This window comes from Plodia interpunctella, chromosome 25 (assembly GCF_027563975.2).
Source record: "Plodia interpunctella isolate USDA-ARS_2022_Savannah chromosome 25, ilPloInte3.2, whole genome shotgun sequence".
NCBI lineage: Eukaryota > Metazoa > Arthropoda > Insecta > Lepidoptera > Pyralidae > Plodia > Plodia interpunctella.
This window is the reverse complement of record NC_071318.1, coordinates 1,153,704-1,171,271: the sequence shown is the minus strand read 5'-3', so window position 1 is coordinate 1,171,271 and position 17,568 is coordinate 1,153,704. Positions and strand designations below refer to the sequence as shown.

General features: G+C 35.9%; 1 protein-coding gene across 1 annotated transcript in view; it reads right to left on the bottom strand.

Moving 5' to 3' along the window:
• Positions 1-17,568, bottom strand: part of LOC128680916 (facilitated trehalose transporter Tret1-like) — a 38,355-nt gene that overhangs the window by 8,502 nt on the left and 12,285 nt on the right. The window contains exon 3 of the mRNA XM_053764404.2: positions 10,209-11,090. Coding sequence (XP_053620379.1) covers positions 10,209-11,063 — 855 coding nt within the window. The 5' untranslated portion in view covers positions 11,064-11,090. The remainder of the gene's footprint in view (positions 1-10,208; positions 11,091-17,568) is intronic.

Below are 17,568 nucleotides of genomic sequence, written 5' to 3'. Positions count from 1 at the left end.
GACTGCGCAAAATAATGTTGTTTTCAGGCTTAATGTTTATACGTGTTTGAGTGTGTTTATTCCAAAAGAATTTCTTCACATCATGACTGCATGTACGGCATCCCTTGCGTTCGGGTTTTTGAAGCCGCAAAATCCGAGGTCAGGTTAAAAAAAAAAACTTAAAAGTCCCTTAGTCGCCTCGTACGGCATCTACGGGAGGATATTGAGTGGTCCCATTATAGGGCCGAACCACACGCCACAGTACAACAAATTAATCACATTCTTTACTTACTCAAAAATCAAACTTTCGCAAAAGTAAATTAATAAGAAAAAGTCATATAAAAATTAACACATTCGACACGAACTTTGTATGACAGATTTTATTGCATTCAAAACGTTCATTGATAAACCGGAGGAGTTTCCAGATCGGGAACCGTTCATTCATACAATAAAAAATGCTTTCTCATTCAAAGTAAACATACTATTATATACATTTCAGTTAAATCGGTTGTAGATATATGCTTCAACAAATTTGTAAAAACATCGCATTTTTCAAAGTCTTAAGTGGCATGTAATTAGAACTCAGTAATAAATATTAGTGTTATATTTAACCGCAGTGTTCACCCCGTTAAGGTTCCGGAAAATTAATTATGCAAAACCATTTACTTATTAAAAGCAAATATTTAACTCCACAGTGGGACAACATGAGAGCTTCTTGGCCTAATAGGTCCTTGAGACCCGAGACTAAGGCTCTGAATTTATAATTTTAACCATGGAGGCTACTTGACATACTCCAGAGTTAAAATTGTAAATAAAATGAATAAATAAATGGCTTCCCGCTGGATAAAATGTCTTACTTAGAAGAGTTGGTAGTGAATTGATTGATACGCCCGCCTGTGAGCCGAACGGTCCCAGGTGCGAATCCTACTCTGCACGAGTAGTTTGTTTAAAAATCTTACACATATATTAGTTTTCATCGACTACTACTTGCTTCCGGTGAAGGTAAACATCATGAGGAAATCTGCACTCTGGTTTATTATTAATCATCTAGGATGTGAAATGGGGAAGGCAATGGTAAACCAATTGTTTTACCCGTGCAAAGCCGAAAGGGGCCGCTGCGGGTCGTACTAAAATTATAAATGCGAAAGTTTGTGAGGATATATGTTTGTTACACGTTCACACAAAATCTACTGGACCGATTGTTATGAAATTTGATATACAGGTAGAATATAATCTGGAATAACACATAGGGTACTTTTTCCCTCGAAATTTCCGCGGGAGTCGAATAAGAAAATATCACTGCGCAAGTTCCAAAAATGTCAACACTTATTTTGCAAAGGTCTCAAGAACAACGTTGCGTCTCCAAACATAAACTTGAGTGTGTTTGTCCATCCATTTCGCCCAAACTGGGACGTGCTTGGGAATCACTTATTTTTATGACACACCACGCATTTATGGGTATTTTCAGATTTCGAAGAGGCTCAAACAAGCACCTTTTATGGTAAAAATCATAAGCTTTTATGAGGGGTTCAGGTACAGGTAAAAATTTAAAATCTACGGAGACACAATTTTATAATTATGATAAATTTATTTTATCTCGTTTTAATTACATGTTTATGTCGGATGTTGATGTTGACACAAAAGAAATAATAGCGATAAGCTATTGCGTTTTTGTCGATTGGTGGTCGTGATAGTCCTACCTACTTTAAACGATTTAAATAAAATCTATCATTAGTGTTAATAATAACATATTCAAGAAGATGTAGACTTTTCCGGACAAGTGCCTTGATATAATAAGTGCAGTTACCTCAGAACACATAATATTCAGTGAGACAAACTGTTGAAAGACAAATTATCGATTATGGACACATCCTACACAAAATCATTGCAAATTCAACCCTATCACCGTCGCATAGAGTTTTATTCATAGTAATTTTATATGTGAACACAGTGGTGGCATTGGAACTTAGCGCGGTAGGCAATTGCCCAGGGTATTAAAATAAAAGGGGCGGCGTTAAATTATATATTCTTATATCGCTCTCATCATTGCGTACTTGCGGTTTTAGAATTCGTGATTCCACGGCGCCGGCGAATTCGTGATTCCATGGGGTCAGCTTAAAAAATAAACGTTAACCATGAAATTAGTAGGTACTCCGTTGTACGAAGTAATTACTAAATCCATGACCTCAACATTTTGAAAATTCGAATGTCAGTAATAACCTTATTGGGTATGTGATTGTTGCCATTGCCTATCAGCTGTCAAGACTGAGTGTTCTTATTTGCCTCATATGACATCCAAGGACCTACCTAAAATCGAACGGGCGACGGCGAAAAATGAATGAAGGAGAGCTCACTTTTAAGAAAAAGAGACGACGCTAGGCATAGAGAGAGAAAGAGGATAAAGCCCCGCGGTTTTATTAGTGGCCGTTAGTATCACATAAATTGAACATCCTTTTATCTCATTCTTTTATTTCATTCATTTCATTCGCTTGGGTAGAAAACATAATAAATTACACACGTAAACCTTTCCCAGGAATCACGCTATTGGTGAAAACCGCATGAAAATACCTGCAGTAATTTTTGACATTATCGCGAACAGACAGACAAACGCGGTAGAGAACTTTGTTTTATAGTACGTAAGAACGACATCTGTGTGGGTATTTTTATGTAAAAGGGGCGCCGCGACAGAAATTCAGCCCAAGGAGCTTGCTGTGCTAAATCCGGCACTAAACTATTACCTAACAGTAGTTTTGACTTACAGCCTTCTGTTTAAAAGTTAACGGTGTTATTTAACTGGCTGCGTCTTCTTGGGGTTATATATCCTCATTGGTTGGAATTTCGGAAAAAATCTGAGTTTTACTCATTCATCGTCATATCAAGTGTGTTATTGCTAACACTGGTGTCAGATTTTATTCAAGTCGCCTAAAGGCATCTGACATGACTTTTACGACTACTTACCGCCATCTAGTGGCAGGTAGTCGGATACACGCTAGGGAACTAAACTGTCAAATTTTTGAAAAAAAATTACTATGTTTGAACTTGGGTCTCCAATTATATGAATACCAAATTTCATCAAAGTTGGTTTAGCTGTGAAAACGTGACAGGCAGACAGTTATAGATTAGTATTGATTTTGAATACATTATTTGGAAGCAAAGCTATAGAGGCTTGTGTCAGTAGATGTATAAGAGAAATACTTTTTTTTATTTTTATATTAGGACAAATCACACAGATTGAGCTAGCCCCAAAGTAAGTTCGAGACTTGTGTTATGGGATACTAACACAACGATACTATATTTTATAACAAATACATATATAGATAAACATCCAAGACCCGGGCCAATCAGAAAAAGATCATTTTCCATCATGACCCGACCGGGGATCGAACCCGGGACCTCGCGGTTCAGGGGCAAGAACCTTGCCACTGCGCCACCGAGGTCGTCAGTCCATTAATTTATTTTCATTGTCATTCTTCTTCACAGTCGTATTCCTCATGGCTGAGGGTCGTGGTTATTACATGGAATGAAACACACACAACAACTTTCTTGGCATTATTAATGGACTGGTTTGCCATTGGCTTCTCCATTTCACACACAAGTTAATAATCAACCAGTGAGCAGGTTTCCTCACGATGTTTTCCCTCACCGGAAGCAAGTGGTGGTCGATGAAAACTACAATACATGAGCCAGATTGGTATACAAACTCATGTGGCACGAGTAGGATTCGAACCTGTGACCTTTCAATCCACAGGCGGGCGTCTTAACCATTACACCACCACCGCTTCGCTTTCATTATCATTAGGGTGTCATTATTTATTGTATTGGGTATATTATACACGGAACCTTTAATAGGTTTGTCAGGTCTGTCTGTCCATCCGTTTGAGTTCTTATGGTCTTCTCAAAGTGTTCTCCCTCAGGCAAGAGCCATGCCTCATTGTTCAGCAGCGCTCCGTTGCTTTTGACATTGACGTGCGTTGACGCACGTCGAATACAAAGCAATTTCTGTCGAAGGAGATCAGAACAATAGGTGGGCGTGTTGACCTCGGAAATCATCTGTAATATCGATAGTAACGATAGCTTAGTTTGGTACAATAGTATCAATATACTACAATACTATCGCCAGTATCGATAATATTCAAGGTATCGGCTATGACTATTGTGATAACAATTGAATATTGATACTATTGACGACCTCGGTGGCGCAGTGGTAAAGTTCTTGCCACTGAACCGAAAAGTCCCGGGAAAAGTTCATTCCCCGGTCGGGTCATGATGAACAATGATCTTTTTCTGATTGGATGTTTATCTATATATGTATTTGTTATAAAATATAGTATCGTTGAGTTAGTGTCCCATAGCACAAGTCTCGAACTTACTTTGGGGCTAGCTCAATCTGTGTGATTTGTCCTAATATATTTATTTATTTATCTATTATTGATAATATCGCTTTTTATTGGAATATTCAGCAGCACCAGTATCGATGCTATCGATACTATCGACACTATTGATACTATCTATAAATCACTCGATACTATTGCTTTTCATAGACTATCGATAGTTGAACGACAATACTAGGTGGAACATGGGTCGCAGACAAAAGAATACGGTAACCATTTATTCCTATAACTTGGCCGTCGGACCTCTAATAAAGGCTTCCGACGACCAATCGTGAACTTTGCTTAACCCGCATCCCATCCGTTAGGGCAAACAACCCAAAAGTTACAAATTAAAATGGTTCCACGAATAGTTTGAACGGTCCATTTCTGTGCTAGTTTTATGCCGGCTCCGTACTGTCGTCGAACTGTTATGCGGTTCGGTATACATTGCTGGTTTTTCATTGCGGTAAATAGAAGCACTCATACTAGCTACGTAATGTTCACGCATTCGCGTCCGCATGTGTCTGACAGTGTGGAGCTGGGATTAATCTCGAAATTTTTTTTTAAAGAACACCGACTTTTTAAAAATGTCCGTTATGGCCAGTGATACAGATTTCTATTATTATTACAAGTTTTTATTTACCTTGTATAAATGCATTATTATGATAAGGATAATCTGATGGTGCACCCAGGAACGGCTCCCAACGAGGGAACTTTTCAACGGTTTACTGCACATACATGAGATTTTGTCACGCAAATAAGGTCTCTGTGACAATAATAAAAGTTTGTGTCATAAATGAATTTTTTGTAAAAAAAAACTTATGGCCAAGCAGCCATTTAAGAGCTAATACAATCTTTTCCTAATATGTAATAATATCCTACCGCTATAATTGTCTTGTATATTAGTAGAATTTGAACCTAGGACATTTAGATCATAGACCATTCTAACCACTACACCATTATCGCGTCAAAACACAGATAACACAATTTTACACCGCCGCTAGATCGTCTTGTGAACTAGTAAGACTTGAACCACGTCATGTCAGATGCCTTTAGGCGACTCGAATAAAATCTGACACCAGTGGTAGTAATAACACACTCGATATGACGATGAGGATTTGAACCTGGGACCTTTCGGTCATAGGTCGCCGCATTAACCACTACACCACTACGGTATTAAAGTAAACTAACAATCTTACCGCTGCTGGATCGTCTTGTGAACTAGTTTCTCTGAAGCCTTTTAAAACAAGTAGCGGGCGACCAACCGAGATATCTTGTTACAAGTAACAACAATATTATAAAGAGGAAAGATTAGTGCTTTTTGTTTGTGTTGAATAAACTCAAAAACTACTAATCTGATTTTGATGAAATTTGGCACAGAGATAGGCGAAACCTTCAGGAATGACATAGGCTACTTTTTCATTCTGGTTTTAACCGAGCGAAGCCGGGGCGAGCCGCTAGTCTGTGATATTTGATCTGCGATTAAATTCTTAATTTCCTTCATCCCACCGTGTCCCACTGCTGGGTATAGGTCTCTTAGGTTATTGAAAATTGTTAACATCTTATTGCCGCGTCTGTCTGTTAATGATAAACTCAAAAACATGCACGGATTTTTATGCGGATTTCACCAAAAGATATTGCGTTTCCTGAGGAAGGTTTAAGTGTGTAATTTATTAAGTTTTTACCCGAGCGAAGCCGGGACGGGCCGCTAGTTATAAATAAATTATTTGTTCCATCCTAATCCTACTCGACCAATCTTCATGAAATTTTGCATACATGTAGTTTGAAGTATGGGTAAAGGTATGGGGTACCTTTCATCTCAGAAAATTAACGCGAAACCGCGGGCAAAAGCTAATAACAAATAAAAATACATTTCTACTATTTCGAATATGTAATTTTGTGCAAGCTCACTATTTGTGGACATTTGTAACAAAAAGCATGTAATTTAGCATTGTGGGTTAATATGGAACCGACTCATGGTTAAGTAAATTTATTTACGTTGCGAATGGTACAACGCATAGGCGTAGTGTACAATGCAGAAGCGTGGAGCGGAATGACAACAATCAATATAAGAAAAGAATGAAAGAAGAGAAATCAATGTAAGAAACAATAATGGTAAGCCGATCTGGCATGATAGGGACCAACACTGTTCAAATGAGTTTCTTTCGGCATTTCTTCTCAGCAGTGGTCGTTCCGAAATGCCATTAGTATGTAGCTTGTGAGAAATAACTATAAATATAAAAATTGACGAGAAAAAGTGCCTGTGCAGGTCTAATTTCTGAATAAATTATTTGAATTTGAATTTGAATTCAATGAACATACTGATGTATCGGTGGTGATCTTCACAATTACTAGTTATTCGCCACGAACCTCGCGAACACAGTAAATTATGATGAATTTTTACAAAATTGTGAATATTTCATAAACAACTTAATCGATTTTGATACCCCTCGAACTTAAAAATTCTATTGACAGATCCTACATACCTTTTAAATTTCATCAAAATCAGACCAACGGTTCGAAAGTTATCGAATTGTAGATATCGCTCGCTTCGCGCGCTCGGTCAATGATTCGCCTAGTTGACACGATAAGAAGATTTTTTTACATGGCGCTTTACTCTAGTACGACATAGTGTATATAGTATATACTTTGTAACTAATTCGTGCAATAAAGTATTATATGTACTGTCGCGGATATCGAAGACTCCGCTATGATTTTACAACCTTCTGTATGCCTGACGTTGACCCTCCTTGGCAATGCTCTTGTTACTTATCAGTAGCCAAGGCGACGAATATATCCTTTAGTTACAATATTATATCCACGGGATTGCGGTGGTCCTATATTAGTGCGGAACCACACGCCACATTTCATTTCAAATTTGACAGTTTTGAAATATTAAAAAAACAAATGAATGACGGTTAACGAAACACAAATACATGTCTAAATAGCTGTATAAATTTGAATTTGGAATTCCTAACCAAAGAGGAGATTTTTGTGATTAAAGTGGCCAGTACAACAAAACGCCAATTTCATATGTAATGATCTAATATTAATGTACTTAATGATACCTGATACATTGACATATTTTGTCTCTTATTGGGTAGACAGAGCCACAGAGTATATAATCATTCCAGCCAGAGCTAATGCCAGCTCTACACTGTCATGGAACAGATTATCGTAGAACTTTGGTTGGTTTTTCATTAAGGTAAATAAAAACTGATATAAATTACGCAATGTATGGCGACAGTGTGGAGCTGGCATAAGAATTGCGAAACACGAGGGCCGTGTTTAGCTATACGTCAAAATTAAAACATAAAAATATTGTGTTTGTACCAAACACCAAGATTAGAATTAACAAGCCGTCATCTCCAGCTAAAGTGATTTGTAACATTGGGACTGTATGCTTTGTTGACGCCACTCCCTGATTACTATAGGTAGGTATCATCATTATATTAAATCAATAAGTCATTTCGTCATTACTTTCCAGTTTCGCCTCACCAGGTTTGAGTAATCAAATCCCGAATCAAAATTCCGACGCTCTATGGCCGAGGAAGAAACAGGGATAGCAGTATAGAGAGGGGTAATTCATAAAATCTTGCAAGCGTTCTTCTTATCGAGTGTTATTGCTAACACTGGTGTCTGGTTTGACGTCTATCTAAAGACATCAATTTGCAAGTTAATCGTAAACACACTAGAGAACTAAACTGTCGTAACTAAACGTGACTTTAACGCAAGTACGCCATTTTGTCTAAACGTCAGCCGGTTAAAATCAACGTCAAATTTGACGGTGCAACAATGTGTTTAGTTTCGTCGGAGTATCTACTAATTGCATGGGTGCAATTCACTAAATCTCAACGCCAACTGCATGTCGTATCAGCGTAGAATAGGACACACATATCCCTCTTCAAATGTCGTACGAGGTGATTAAGGGACTTTATCCGTCGCCTCTTCTATGGTAGGTATGTAATAACACACCACAATATTACAAACATTATATTACGTCATAAATTTGTATAGAGACACGAAGGAACACCATTACGTGATATTTATACATAACGTTTTATATCCAACCCGGTATAATTACGGACATTAAACCAATCTGCGATGGCACAGCAATGGTAAATGGGGACCGGATCTAAATAAATAGAACCTAGAAAAACCACTTCGTATCACAATATGGATAATAAGTAGGTAAAGATTTTGTTTGGAATTAACAAGAGTATACAAATACTAAAATGAAAAAAAAAAAACTATTGGACATGATTTGAATTTTTCAATGGAAGATATTACGTAAGTTCTATTAAAGTAAATAATAGAAATTATTATTAATTAAATTACTTTACAAAATAACGTTTTATACGTTATTTTATAGTTATATCATTAAAATAAACTTAACTGTTTCGATTGTGAATTCGATTAATTTTGCTTCCGTTTCTATTAGAAGAAATGTACAATTAATTAAATAAACATCGATTTCATGAGAATCGAGTTTCTGGTCCGTTGTTTAAGTTGTTTTCCATTTTTTTTAAGTGGACCTCCACTTCTGTAATATCTCGACAAAAACACTTAAACTTGACCTATATTCATAGGGGAGCTATTGATTCCAGAGACATATTTTATTTTCGCTTCTTAAATCATGTGAGAAAACGACTTGAATTTGTAAACATCTAAAAATTGAATTCTGAAAGAAATCTGAATCCTGAAACACTGCATTCATAACTTAGAATAACTTTTTCACATTTAGATTAGACTAGCTGTGCCCCGGGGCTTCGCTCCCATGGGAATTTCGGGATAAAAAGTTCCAAATTCAAATCATTTATTCAGAAATTAGACCTTCACAGGCACTTTTTCTCGTCAATATTTATAGTTATTTCTCACAAGTTACAAACTACTGGCATTTCGGAACGACCACCGCTGAGAAGAAATGCCGAAAGAAACTCATTTGAACAGTGTTGGTCCCTATCATGCCAGATCGGCTTACCATTATTGTTTCTTACAATGTTTTTTTTTCTTTCTAATAATATATACACATAGTACATAATGTACATAGTCAAAAGGTATATCAAAACAGGTTATGATTGTGATCCGAGTGCTGATTATAATATATATATATATATATATATATATATATATATATATATATATATATTGCTTATATATATATATTGCTTTTTTTTCGTATATATTAATTATTATTATATATGTTTAATTCCTCAAATATTATCCTATTTATGTACCTCTCATCCCAATTAACATTATTTCACTACACTTGTACGTTAGTCTCCTATCTAGTCCTAATGTTTGCTGTTGTTTGTTTCTGTTTCCGTACATATTAACTTGTTTATTTTGCCACCTCACCTACTTTTGTACTTGGTTCCAGCTGAAAATCAGCGCCTTGGCTCGATACCATGGCACCATGCTGAGCTGGTCGCCATTTCGGCTTACATATTGTATTCGATCTATATTCGTTACTCTTTTGTATGTTTGAATTTTATGTGTTTGCCGAATATATGATTTCATTCTTTCTTTATTTAATAGACCTCAAATAGTGTTGTGCGGTGTTCGTTTACATGTCAAGATTACATTTCCATAGTTTATTTTCTTATACCCTCTTTGGCACTGGAAGCTTCGCATAAAGGATCTACCTAAGGTATTATCACCCCGTGTATGCATGGGGTTTAGGATACACCCTGTGTATACACAAATGTCATTCATTAATTTGTGACAATTTAAACCCGTTTGAAAAGACTTAGATAACATTATATTCTAAGTTTTCATTTGATAATGTAAAAAATGGAGCATGTAACTCGAAACTAGGCGGGCAAACGCTGACATTTATTTAGATCAGATAAAACTCACCTGCGGTAGGTGTCTTGTTTTCCGAGGCACTTTTTCCTTTCCGTTTATTCCTGATAAACATTTTCCATTTGGTACATTCGCTATCTCTTCCTTGTTATTCACTTCAGCTGGTCTCGAAATAGGTATATTATGTTTCTCAAAATAACCATTCTGTATCATTTGATCTAATGACACTTCCAATTCTCTAACAGGCACTACTTTTCTACCAACTATTGGGTCGTCTACAACAATTTTTCTGTTACATTCGGATACTTCGGAAAATTTTACATTCTTTTTAACTTCGTCTGGTTTTTTACGTTTCTTTGCTGGCGCTTCTGTTGTCCAATATTGAGCATTTTGTTCCGACAGTCGTAATGGTTTGCAAACGGCAACGTTTTTTGGAGTATTAGGATTTTTTACTTCAGTAAAAATAGCTTTGGGGTTCCTCTCATAATTATCGGCTCCCTTACGCCTAGCTTCTGGAGTTCTTTTCCTATAAGGTTCATAAGATTCTCTAGATCTTCGTCTATCATTTTCGATTCTAAAATCGTAATAATCTTTCTTTCTGCGACTATTTCTATCGTCGTAATTATAATAGTTTCTTGGTAATGAGTTATATTTTGTATCATAAGATGTAGGTAGATTTAAATATTCTGGTCTTATTGGTCTGAATAGGGACAGTCTTCCTTGAGCTTCATCGAAATCTGAATAAATATCTTCATAGACGTAACCGTTTTTCCGTCTAGGCCTTTCGTATCTTTCGACTCTGTGGTCATATCGTCTGTCTCTTTCATGCCAGTCAGATTTTCTACTAAATTCATATTCGTAGCCGTATTCACGTCTCTCGTGTAGTAATCTTTCCCGGGAGCCGGCCATCTCGTCTTTTTATCGGATTTTTCCCGCCTGAAAAGAAAGAGCGCATATTAATGAGTGGGTTTGTCAAATCCGTCGGATTTGCCTTTGAAGGGGCGCGAAATTGAGCAGAATTCTGGTTTAGAGCGGCACAAAGGGGCTCACAATATCCCGGCTTAGTAGTACGAATAAATTTAAATATTTTTTTATTCATTTACTTATCAGTATAGCCAGGGGTCAGCGTAAAAAAAAACAATAACTTTATAAACTTAAAATGTTGTAGATTTGGTTGTGATTTTACAACCGGCCGCCTGCCTGACGTCAACCCTCCTTAGGAATGCTATTGCTGCCAATCAGCTGCCTAGCCTGTATCCCTTATAGTTGCTTCATACGACATCCACGGGAAGATATTTAGTGGTCCTATTCTAGGTCGGAACCACACGCTACATTAATTTTTATTTTACATCTACAAACATCACTACCATTCAATCCAAGCACAAGACAAAGTCTTTTCCCGTTGTCTGTCCATATGTATGCTTAGATCTTTAAAACTACGCAACGGATTTTGATGCATGTTTTTTTAATAGATAAAGTGATTCTAAACTAAGATTTAGGTGTTTATTTTAAATACCCGATAATATAACATAAATATATATATATTAAGACAAATCACACAGATTGAGCTAGCCCCAAAGTAAGTTCGAGACTTGTGTTATGGGATACTAACTCAACTATACTATATTTTACTATATTTTATGTAACCGACCGGGGATCGAACCGGGACCTTTCAGTTCAGAGGCAAGCACTTTACCACTTCGCCACTGAGGTCGTCAATAGGTTAAGACATAATAAGAAAATTACATTTGTTATATCGTTTCAAAATCCTGCACGGAAAATTCTAATCTGTTCAGCTAACCAATTCAATACAAACAATAATTTGGTTTGATTTATAGTCTGTCGTCAGTGAAAATCCACGTTCACAATACAATAGGTAGAATTTTATACAACAAAATTTCAATACAGTTCCGTCAACAATACGTGGTTTGGCAAAATACTGGTAATAATTTCTTCGACAACATTGCATGAATGCGGCATAATTTTGAACATTTATTGAACCTTGACATTTTTCATTAAAAAATAAGTTCCTTATTTGACATTTTCATCTATGAAAAATAAAACTAATTGAATAACATTAAAACTGATTTAATTAATCTTATACTTACTAAAAACTTACAAGTTATATTACAAAAATGCCGGTCCTTGACAAAAATGTGAGATGCATTCATTTGTATTTACATTATGAGTGAGTGCAGTTCGATACTATTGTCGACCAACTATTTGTCTACCTCGGTGGCGCAGTGGTAAAATGCTTGCCTCTGAACCGAGAGGTCCCGGGTTCGAACCCCGCTCGGGTCATGATGGAAAATAATATTTTTCTGGTTGGCCCGGGTCTTGGATGTTAATCTATATTTGTATATGTTATAAAATATAGTATCGTTGAGTTAGTATCCCATAACACAAGTCTAGAACTTAATTTGGGGCTAGCTCAATCTGTGTGATTTGTTCTGATATATTTATTTATTTATTTTTCCTTTTAGAAATAAAAAAAGAATAATTTAATTTACATTTTGAGTGGAAGAAAAATTATTAAAAGAATATTCCCACCGTTTCTTAATATATTTCTAACTAGATATTGCACGGGGCTTCGCTCACGTAGGAATTTTGAGATAAAATAGCCTATGTGTATATCTTGGATAATGTACCTTTCTAATGGTAAAATAATTTTTGAAATCGGTTCGATAGTTTCGGAGATTACCCGCCTCAAACATACAAAGTCACAAACGTTTACCTCTTTATAATAATAGTATAGATTAAAATAAAATAATTCTCTACTATTTTATCAAAGACAACGCATGTTATATACGTTTAAACCACTCTCTCTTGAATCACATCTATAAAAAAAACCCCCATCAAAATCTGTTGCGCAGTTTTAAAGATAGCATACATACTCGTATAGTGGGACAGACAGCGGGAAGCGACTTTGTTTTATACTACGTAGTAATACAAATCCAAATAATTTTCTTTATATCATACCCTCTATTTTTAAGAGGGGATAAACAGAAACTGGGGCTTGGAAAGCTTCACCGGTCGTTAACCTCATTAGTAGGTCAAGTAACATCCTATTCATATTTAGGTTATACTGAAAACTATTAATTTTGCCATCTAACTTGTATCGGCTATTCCCACTAGTCTTACTGAGTGGCCTTACTGATCGAACTACTGGGAATTCTATTTCCGGTACACTAATCGATAATTGAGAATTCTTTAATATTATTGTAATCGTTGGTATAGTAAATATACGAGTACCTGAAATACAGATCTTGGATCTCGGACGGGCTGTGACACCACGTGTGAATAAAGCCTTCAAATTTTGAAAATTATTATTCTTGGCTATCAGCTGTCAAGTCTATATATATCCCTTAATCGCCTCGTACAATACCCATGAGTAGATGAGCCCTAAATCAACACGCGGCGAACTTTTATTCCAAAGCAATTTAATAACTATATATTGTCCCCGAAGAATCCTAGGGAATGCTATTGATAGCTTCAGCTGTCATTTTATTTCTTAGCGGCTTCGTACGACAACCGGGCAGAATATAGAGTTAGCACAACAAATTAAAAGTCCTTACTCAATTTAGGATGATACCTATAAATAAATATATTAGGACAAATCACACAGATTGAGCTAGCCCCAAAGTAAGTTCGAGACTTGTGTTATGGGATACTAACTCAACGATACTATATTTTAGAACAAATACATATATAGATAAACATCCAAGCCCCGGACCAAATAGAAAAATATCATTTTCCATCATGACCCGACCAGGGATCGAACCCGGTTCAGAAGCAAGCACTTTACTACTGCGCCACCGAGCTCGTCATATAAGTACATCATTTATTGACGTCAAAAATTAAAACTAAGTCTACAGCAAACTTCTAAAGCGCAGGTGAAGAAGAAGCTGCGCAAAACAAACTTCACCGCAGCCTTTTCTCCAAAGACGTCAATAATTTTAAATTAAAACATTTCAATTTAAAACTATTTAAGATGCAGATTAATGTAACTGAACAGAGCATGCATATTCAACGCTCTGTATTTGCATGCGGGATCCAATTTGATGTAAATTGAATACGCCTGTAACTGAACACGGGTGAGGGAGACAAAATAGAAATTCTCAGATATTAAGGAATTTTTGAATAGTTACAACACATCATTCCGATTCTCTAAGACCGTGCAAAAACTCACTTCAGAATCCGCGCGCGCGGATGTGGTTAAGTGGATCCCACTAATTGGAATTTGGTACACGGGTAGAATATAACCTGGAATAATACTTAGGTTACTTCTTATCCCGAAATTTCCACGGAAGCGAAGCCCCGGGGGCGCAGCTAGTGGATTATAATTTACAGTGTAAGTAAGTAAAATGGTAAACAGATTTGAGATCAGATATGCATTTGTGCATTAACAAATAATGTGGAAAAATCAATATTTTATTTGCATCTTGTTTAAAAGACGTCGTAAAAACACAACTCCACGTTGTAGTAAATGTATAAATTTCGACCAAATCAGCGCAATGCAGAAACCCAGTTTGCCAAAACGCCACCTTAATTGGCACAGCCTTGCCAGGTTGCGGTATATTGACCTTTATGCTGCATCTGCACCGATTTTAACCCCCGACAGAATAGAGGATTGTGTTTAATCTGCATACGACTTTATACAAAATCTAATTAAAAAATTATATCGATCCATTATAATAAGTAAATGGTGCAAATAAAACCGAGCCTACGAAATTGCCAGCTGATTCAAGTCATGGAGGTGCGAATGTTATGGAAAGGGCATACGATTTTTTTAGCAGAACAAAAATATATATCAAAATACATACCCTTTTATTCATTAAAAATATGTATTAACTATGTTTTCTCTTGTTCTGTCAATGTGAAATATTGTAAAGAGTGAATTGATAGTGACAATTTTTTAAAGAACAAATGGGTATGTTTTTTTCATTAAGAGGTACTATTAGGTAAGTAACTTAGTAAGTATAAGCCTATTTATTTCAGAGCTATCATAGGTAGGACTAGACCTTTGGTAGAGATATCTGCCAATTCTCATGAAAATTGAACAAGCAGTTTACCCGCGAAAGCGAAACGCAGATTGACAGACGGAATATACAGACATACTGTCTCTGTCACCTACTGAAAGAGTTTTCTATTGAAATAACTAGAACGTTTACTTTTGTACTTGTTTGTCAGTGTTGTGTGTAATTTTTATATGAAATGAAATTGATGAATGAACACAGCATTGATACCTAATAAGTACTACATACATACATAATAGTTTTTTTCTCATTTAAAGAATAGAAATACTTTGTCAAAACATAAAATGTCCTTTACACTTAGCTCAAGTCGGCATTAAAAAAATGTAATTCAATACTCAATATTTAAATATAATTCAAAACATATGTACATAAACATAGTAACTCCAAAATTTTCTATACTCTAAGACACGGAGTGGAAAAACGTTCGGATTCACGGAAACAGATAAATACATTTCAGAATACCGGTTTGTACTGGTTTCAACTGGCTTCGCTTAATGGAGTAGAATTTGAGGAAATTAAAGGAGCTTCCGACAACATTTTCAAATCGGAAAATCTTTTTCATAAAGAAATCTCCCTTTGAATGCGTAACATGAATATTTTTTCGACAATATTTTTACTAAGCCTGCGTGAACTGAAGAAAAATACATTATCACGTCTTTTTTTTTTTACTAGATATTGCCCGGGGCTTCGCTCCCGTGGGAATTTTGAGATAAAATATACCTTTCTAATGGTGAAAGAATTTTTGAAATCGGTTCCGTAGCTTCGGAGATTACTTGCCTCAAACATACAAAGACACTAACGCTTACATCTTTATAATAATTAGTATTGATGGGGCAGACAAAACGAGTTCCGAGGTGTTGTATCAGGTATATAGCTGTATTATTCTTACGAGTTTTTTTATTTCGTTCGACATATTCTCTTAGGGTTATAATATTTGTAATAAGTACATAGGAAATAATTATATCATATTATTCCCTTTTTTATCTCTCTCTCTCTCTCTCTCTCATCCTCACGTGTTACCAACTTCATTTGAGGCTGTGACGCCACGAAGCCCTGGGTAAAAAAAAAACATAATACATATATTGTGACAGATTTGTAATCTGTGTTGTGTGTATTTTACATCGGGTTCCGCGGAGGTATATATTGCTTTCTGGCAGTGTTCCAATTAAGTATTGTCAACAGCACATCAACCTACCCAAATTCAACGCAAACTCGCAAACTATTACCGCGCCGCCGTAGAGTTTCAAGCGGGGTAACTTGATGTGCTGTTGACTGTACAAGCCAGATTGGGCCCAAAGACAATGTTATGAGGTCACTGGGGGGCGTTTTGCCGCATTTGTTTTAAAGTTTTGAACTAGCACTAGAGCTCTTGGACTATAACATATTAATTGTTACATGTTAATAAATAGAAAATAGAAGGTTTGTCTATGGCAACACCGTGAGACAATGCATAAATGTAAGTTCATTGAACTTGAAACATTTTTATGACTTGAGTTGTACGCCGCGAACTTAGACCTCGTGAACACAATGAATTTTTACAAATTGTGAATATTTCAAAAACGACTGAACCGATTTTTTCCCCCCGCGAACTTAAAAATTCTATTGGCATATCCTACATACGTTTAAAATTAAATCAAAATCGAACCAACGGTTCGAAAGTTATCGCGTTACAAACTTACATACATACAATAATAATAATATAATCATAATAATTGTTTATTTCGGCAATAAATAAATACCATATTAAGTGTTAGTAACAATGTTCTTAAAACTATGTTAGTTACTTATTTAAGTGGATATGGGTCCAGTGTTTAAAAAAGGGCCCATCTACCATGTCAATAAAATTATTTTTGCCCCAAGTAGAATGTTAAACCACGCTCGTCAATTAACTCACTTTATATTAGTTGTTCGCTCGAACTTTAGACCTCGCGAACACAATACATTTTCGATGAGTTTTTACAAAATTGTGAATATTTCAAAAACGACTAAACCTATTTTGTTGCCCTACAAACTTAAAAATTCCATTGACACATTCCACATACCTTTTAAATTTCATCAAAATCGGACTAACGGTTCCTAAGTTATAGCGTTACAAACATATATACATATACATACAAAAAAAAACTTTTTTCCCTAAGTCGAATTGTAGACCTTGCGGGCTTCGCTCGCACGGTGTATTAACTCAATAAATATTACTTTATACTACTTTTTAATTATTTTATAGTATAACTGACAAACGAGGGTGCGGGTTGTCTGAGTCTGATGGTAAGCAAACACCACACATGGACACCCACAATATCAGCTCCACACTGTCGCCGATCTCAGACCTATGTTGACGCGAATGTAGTTAGCTACGTTCACAAATTTATCGCATATTT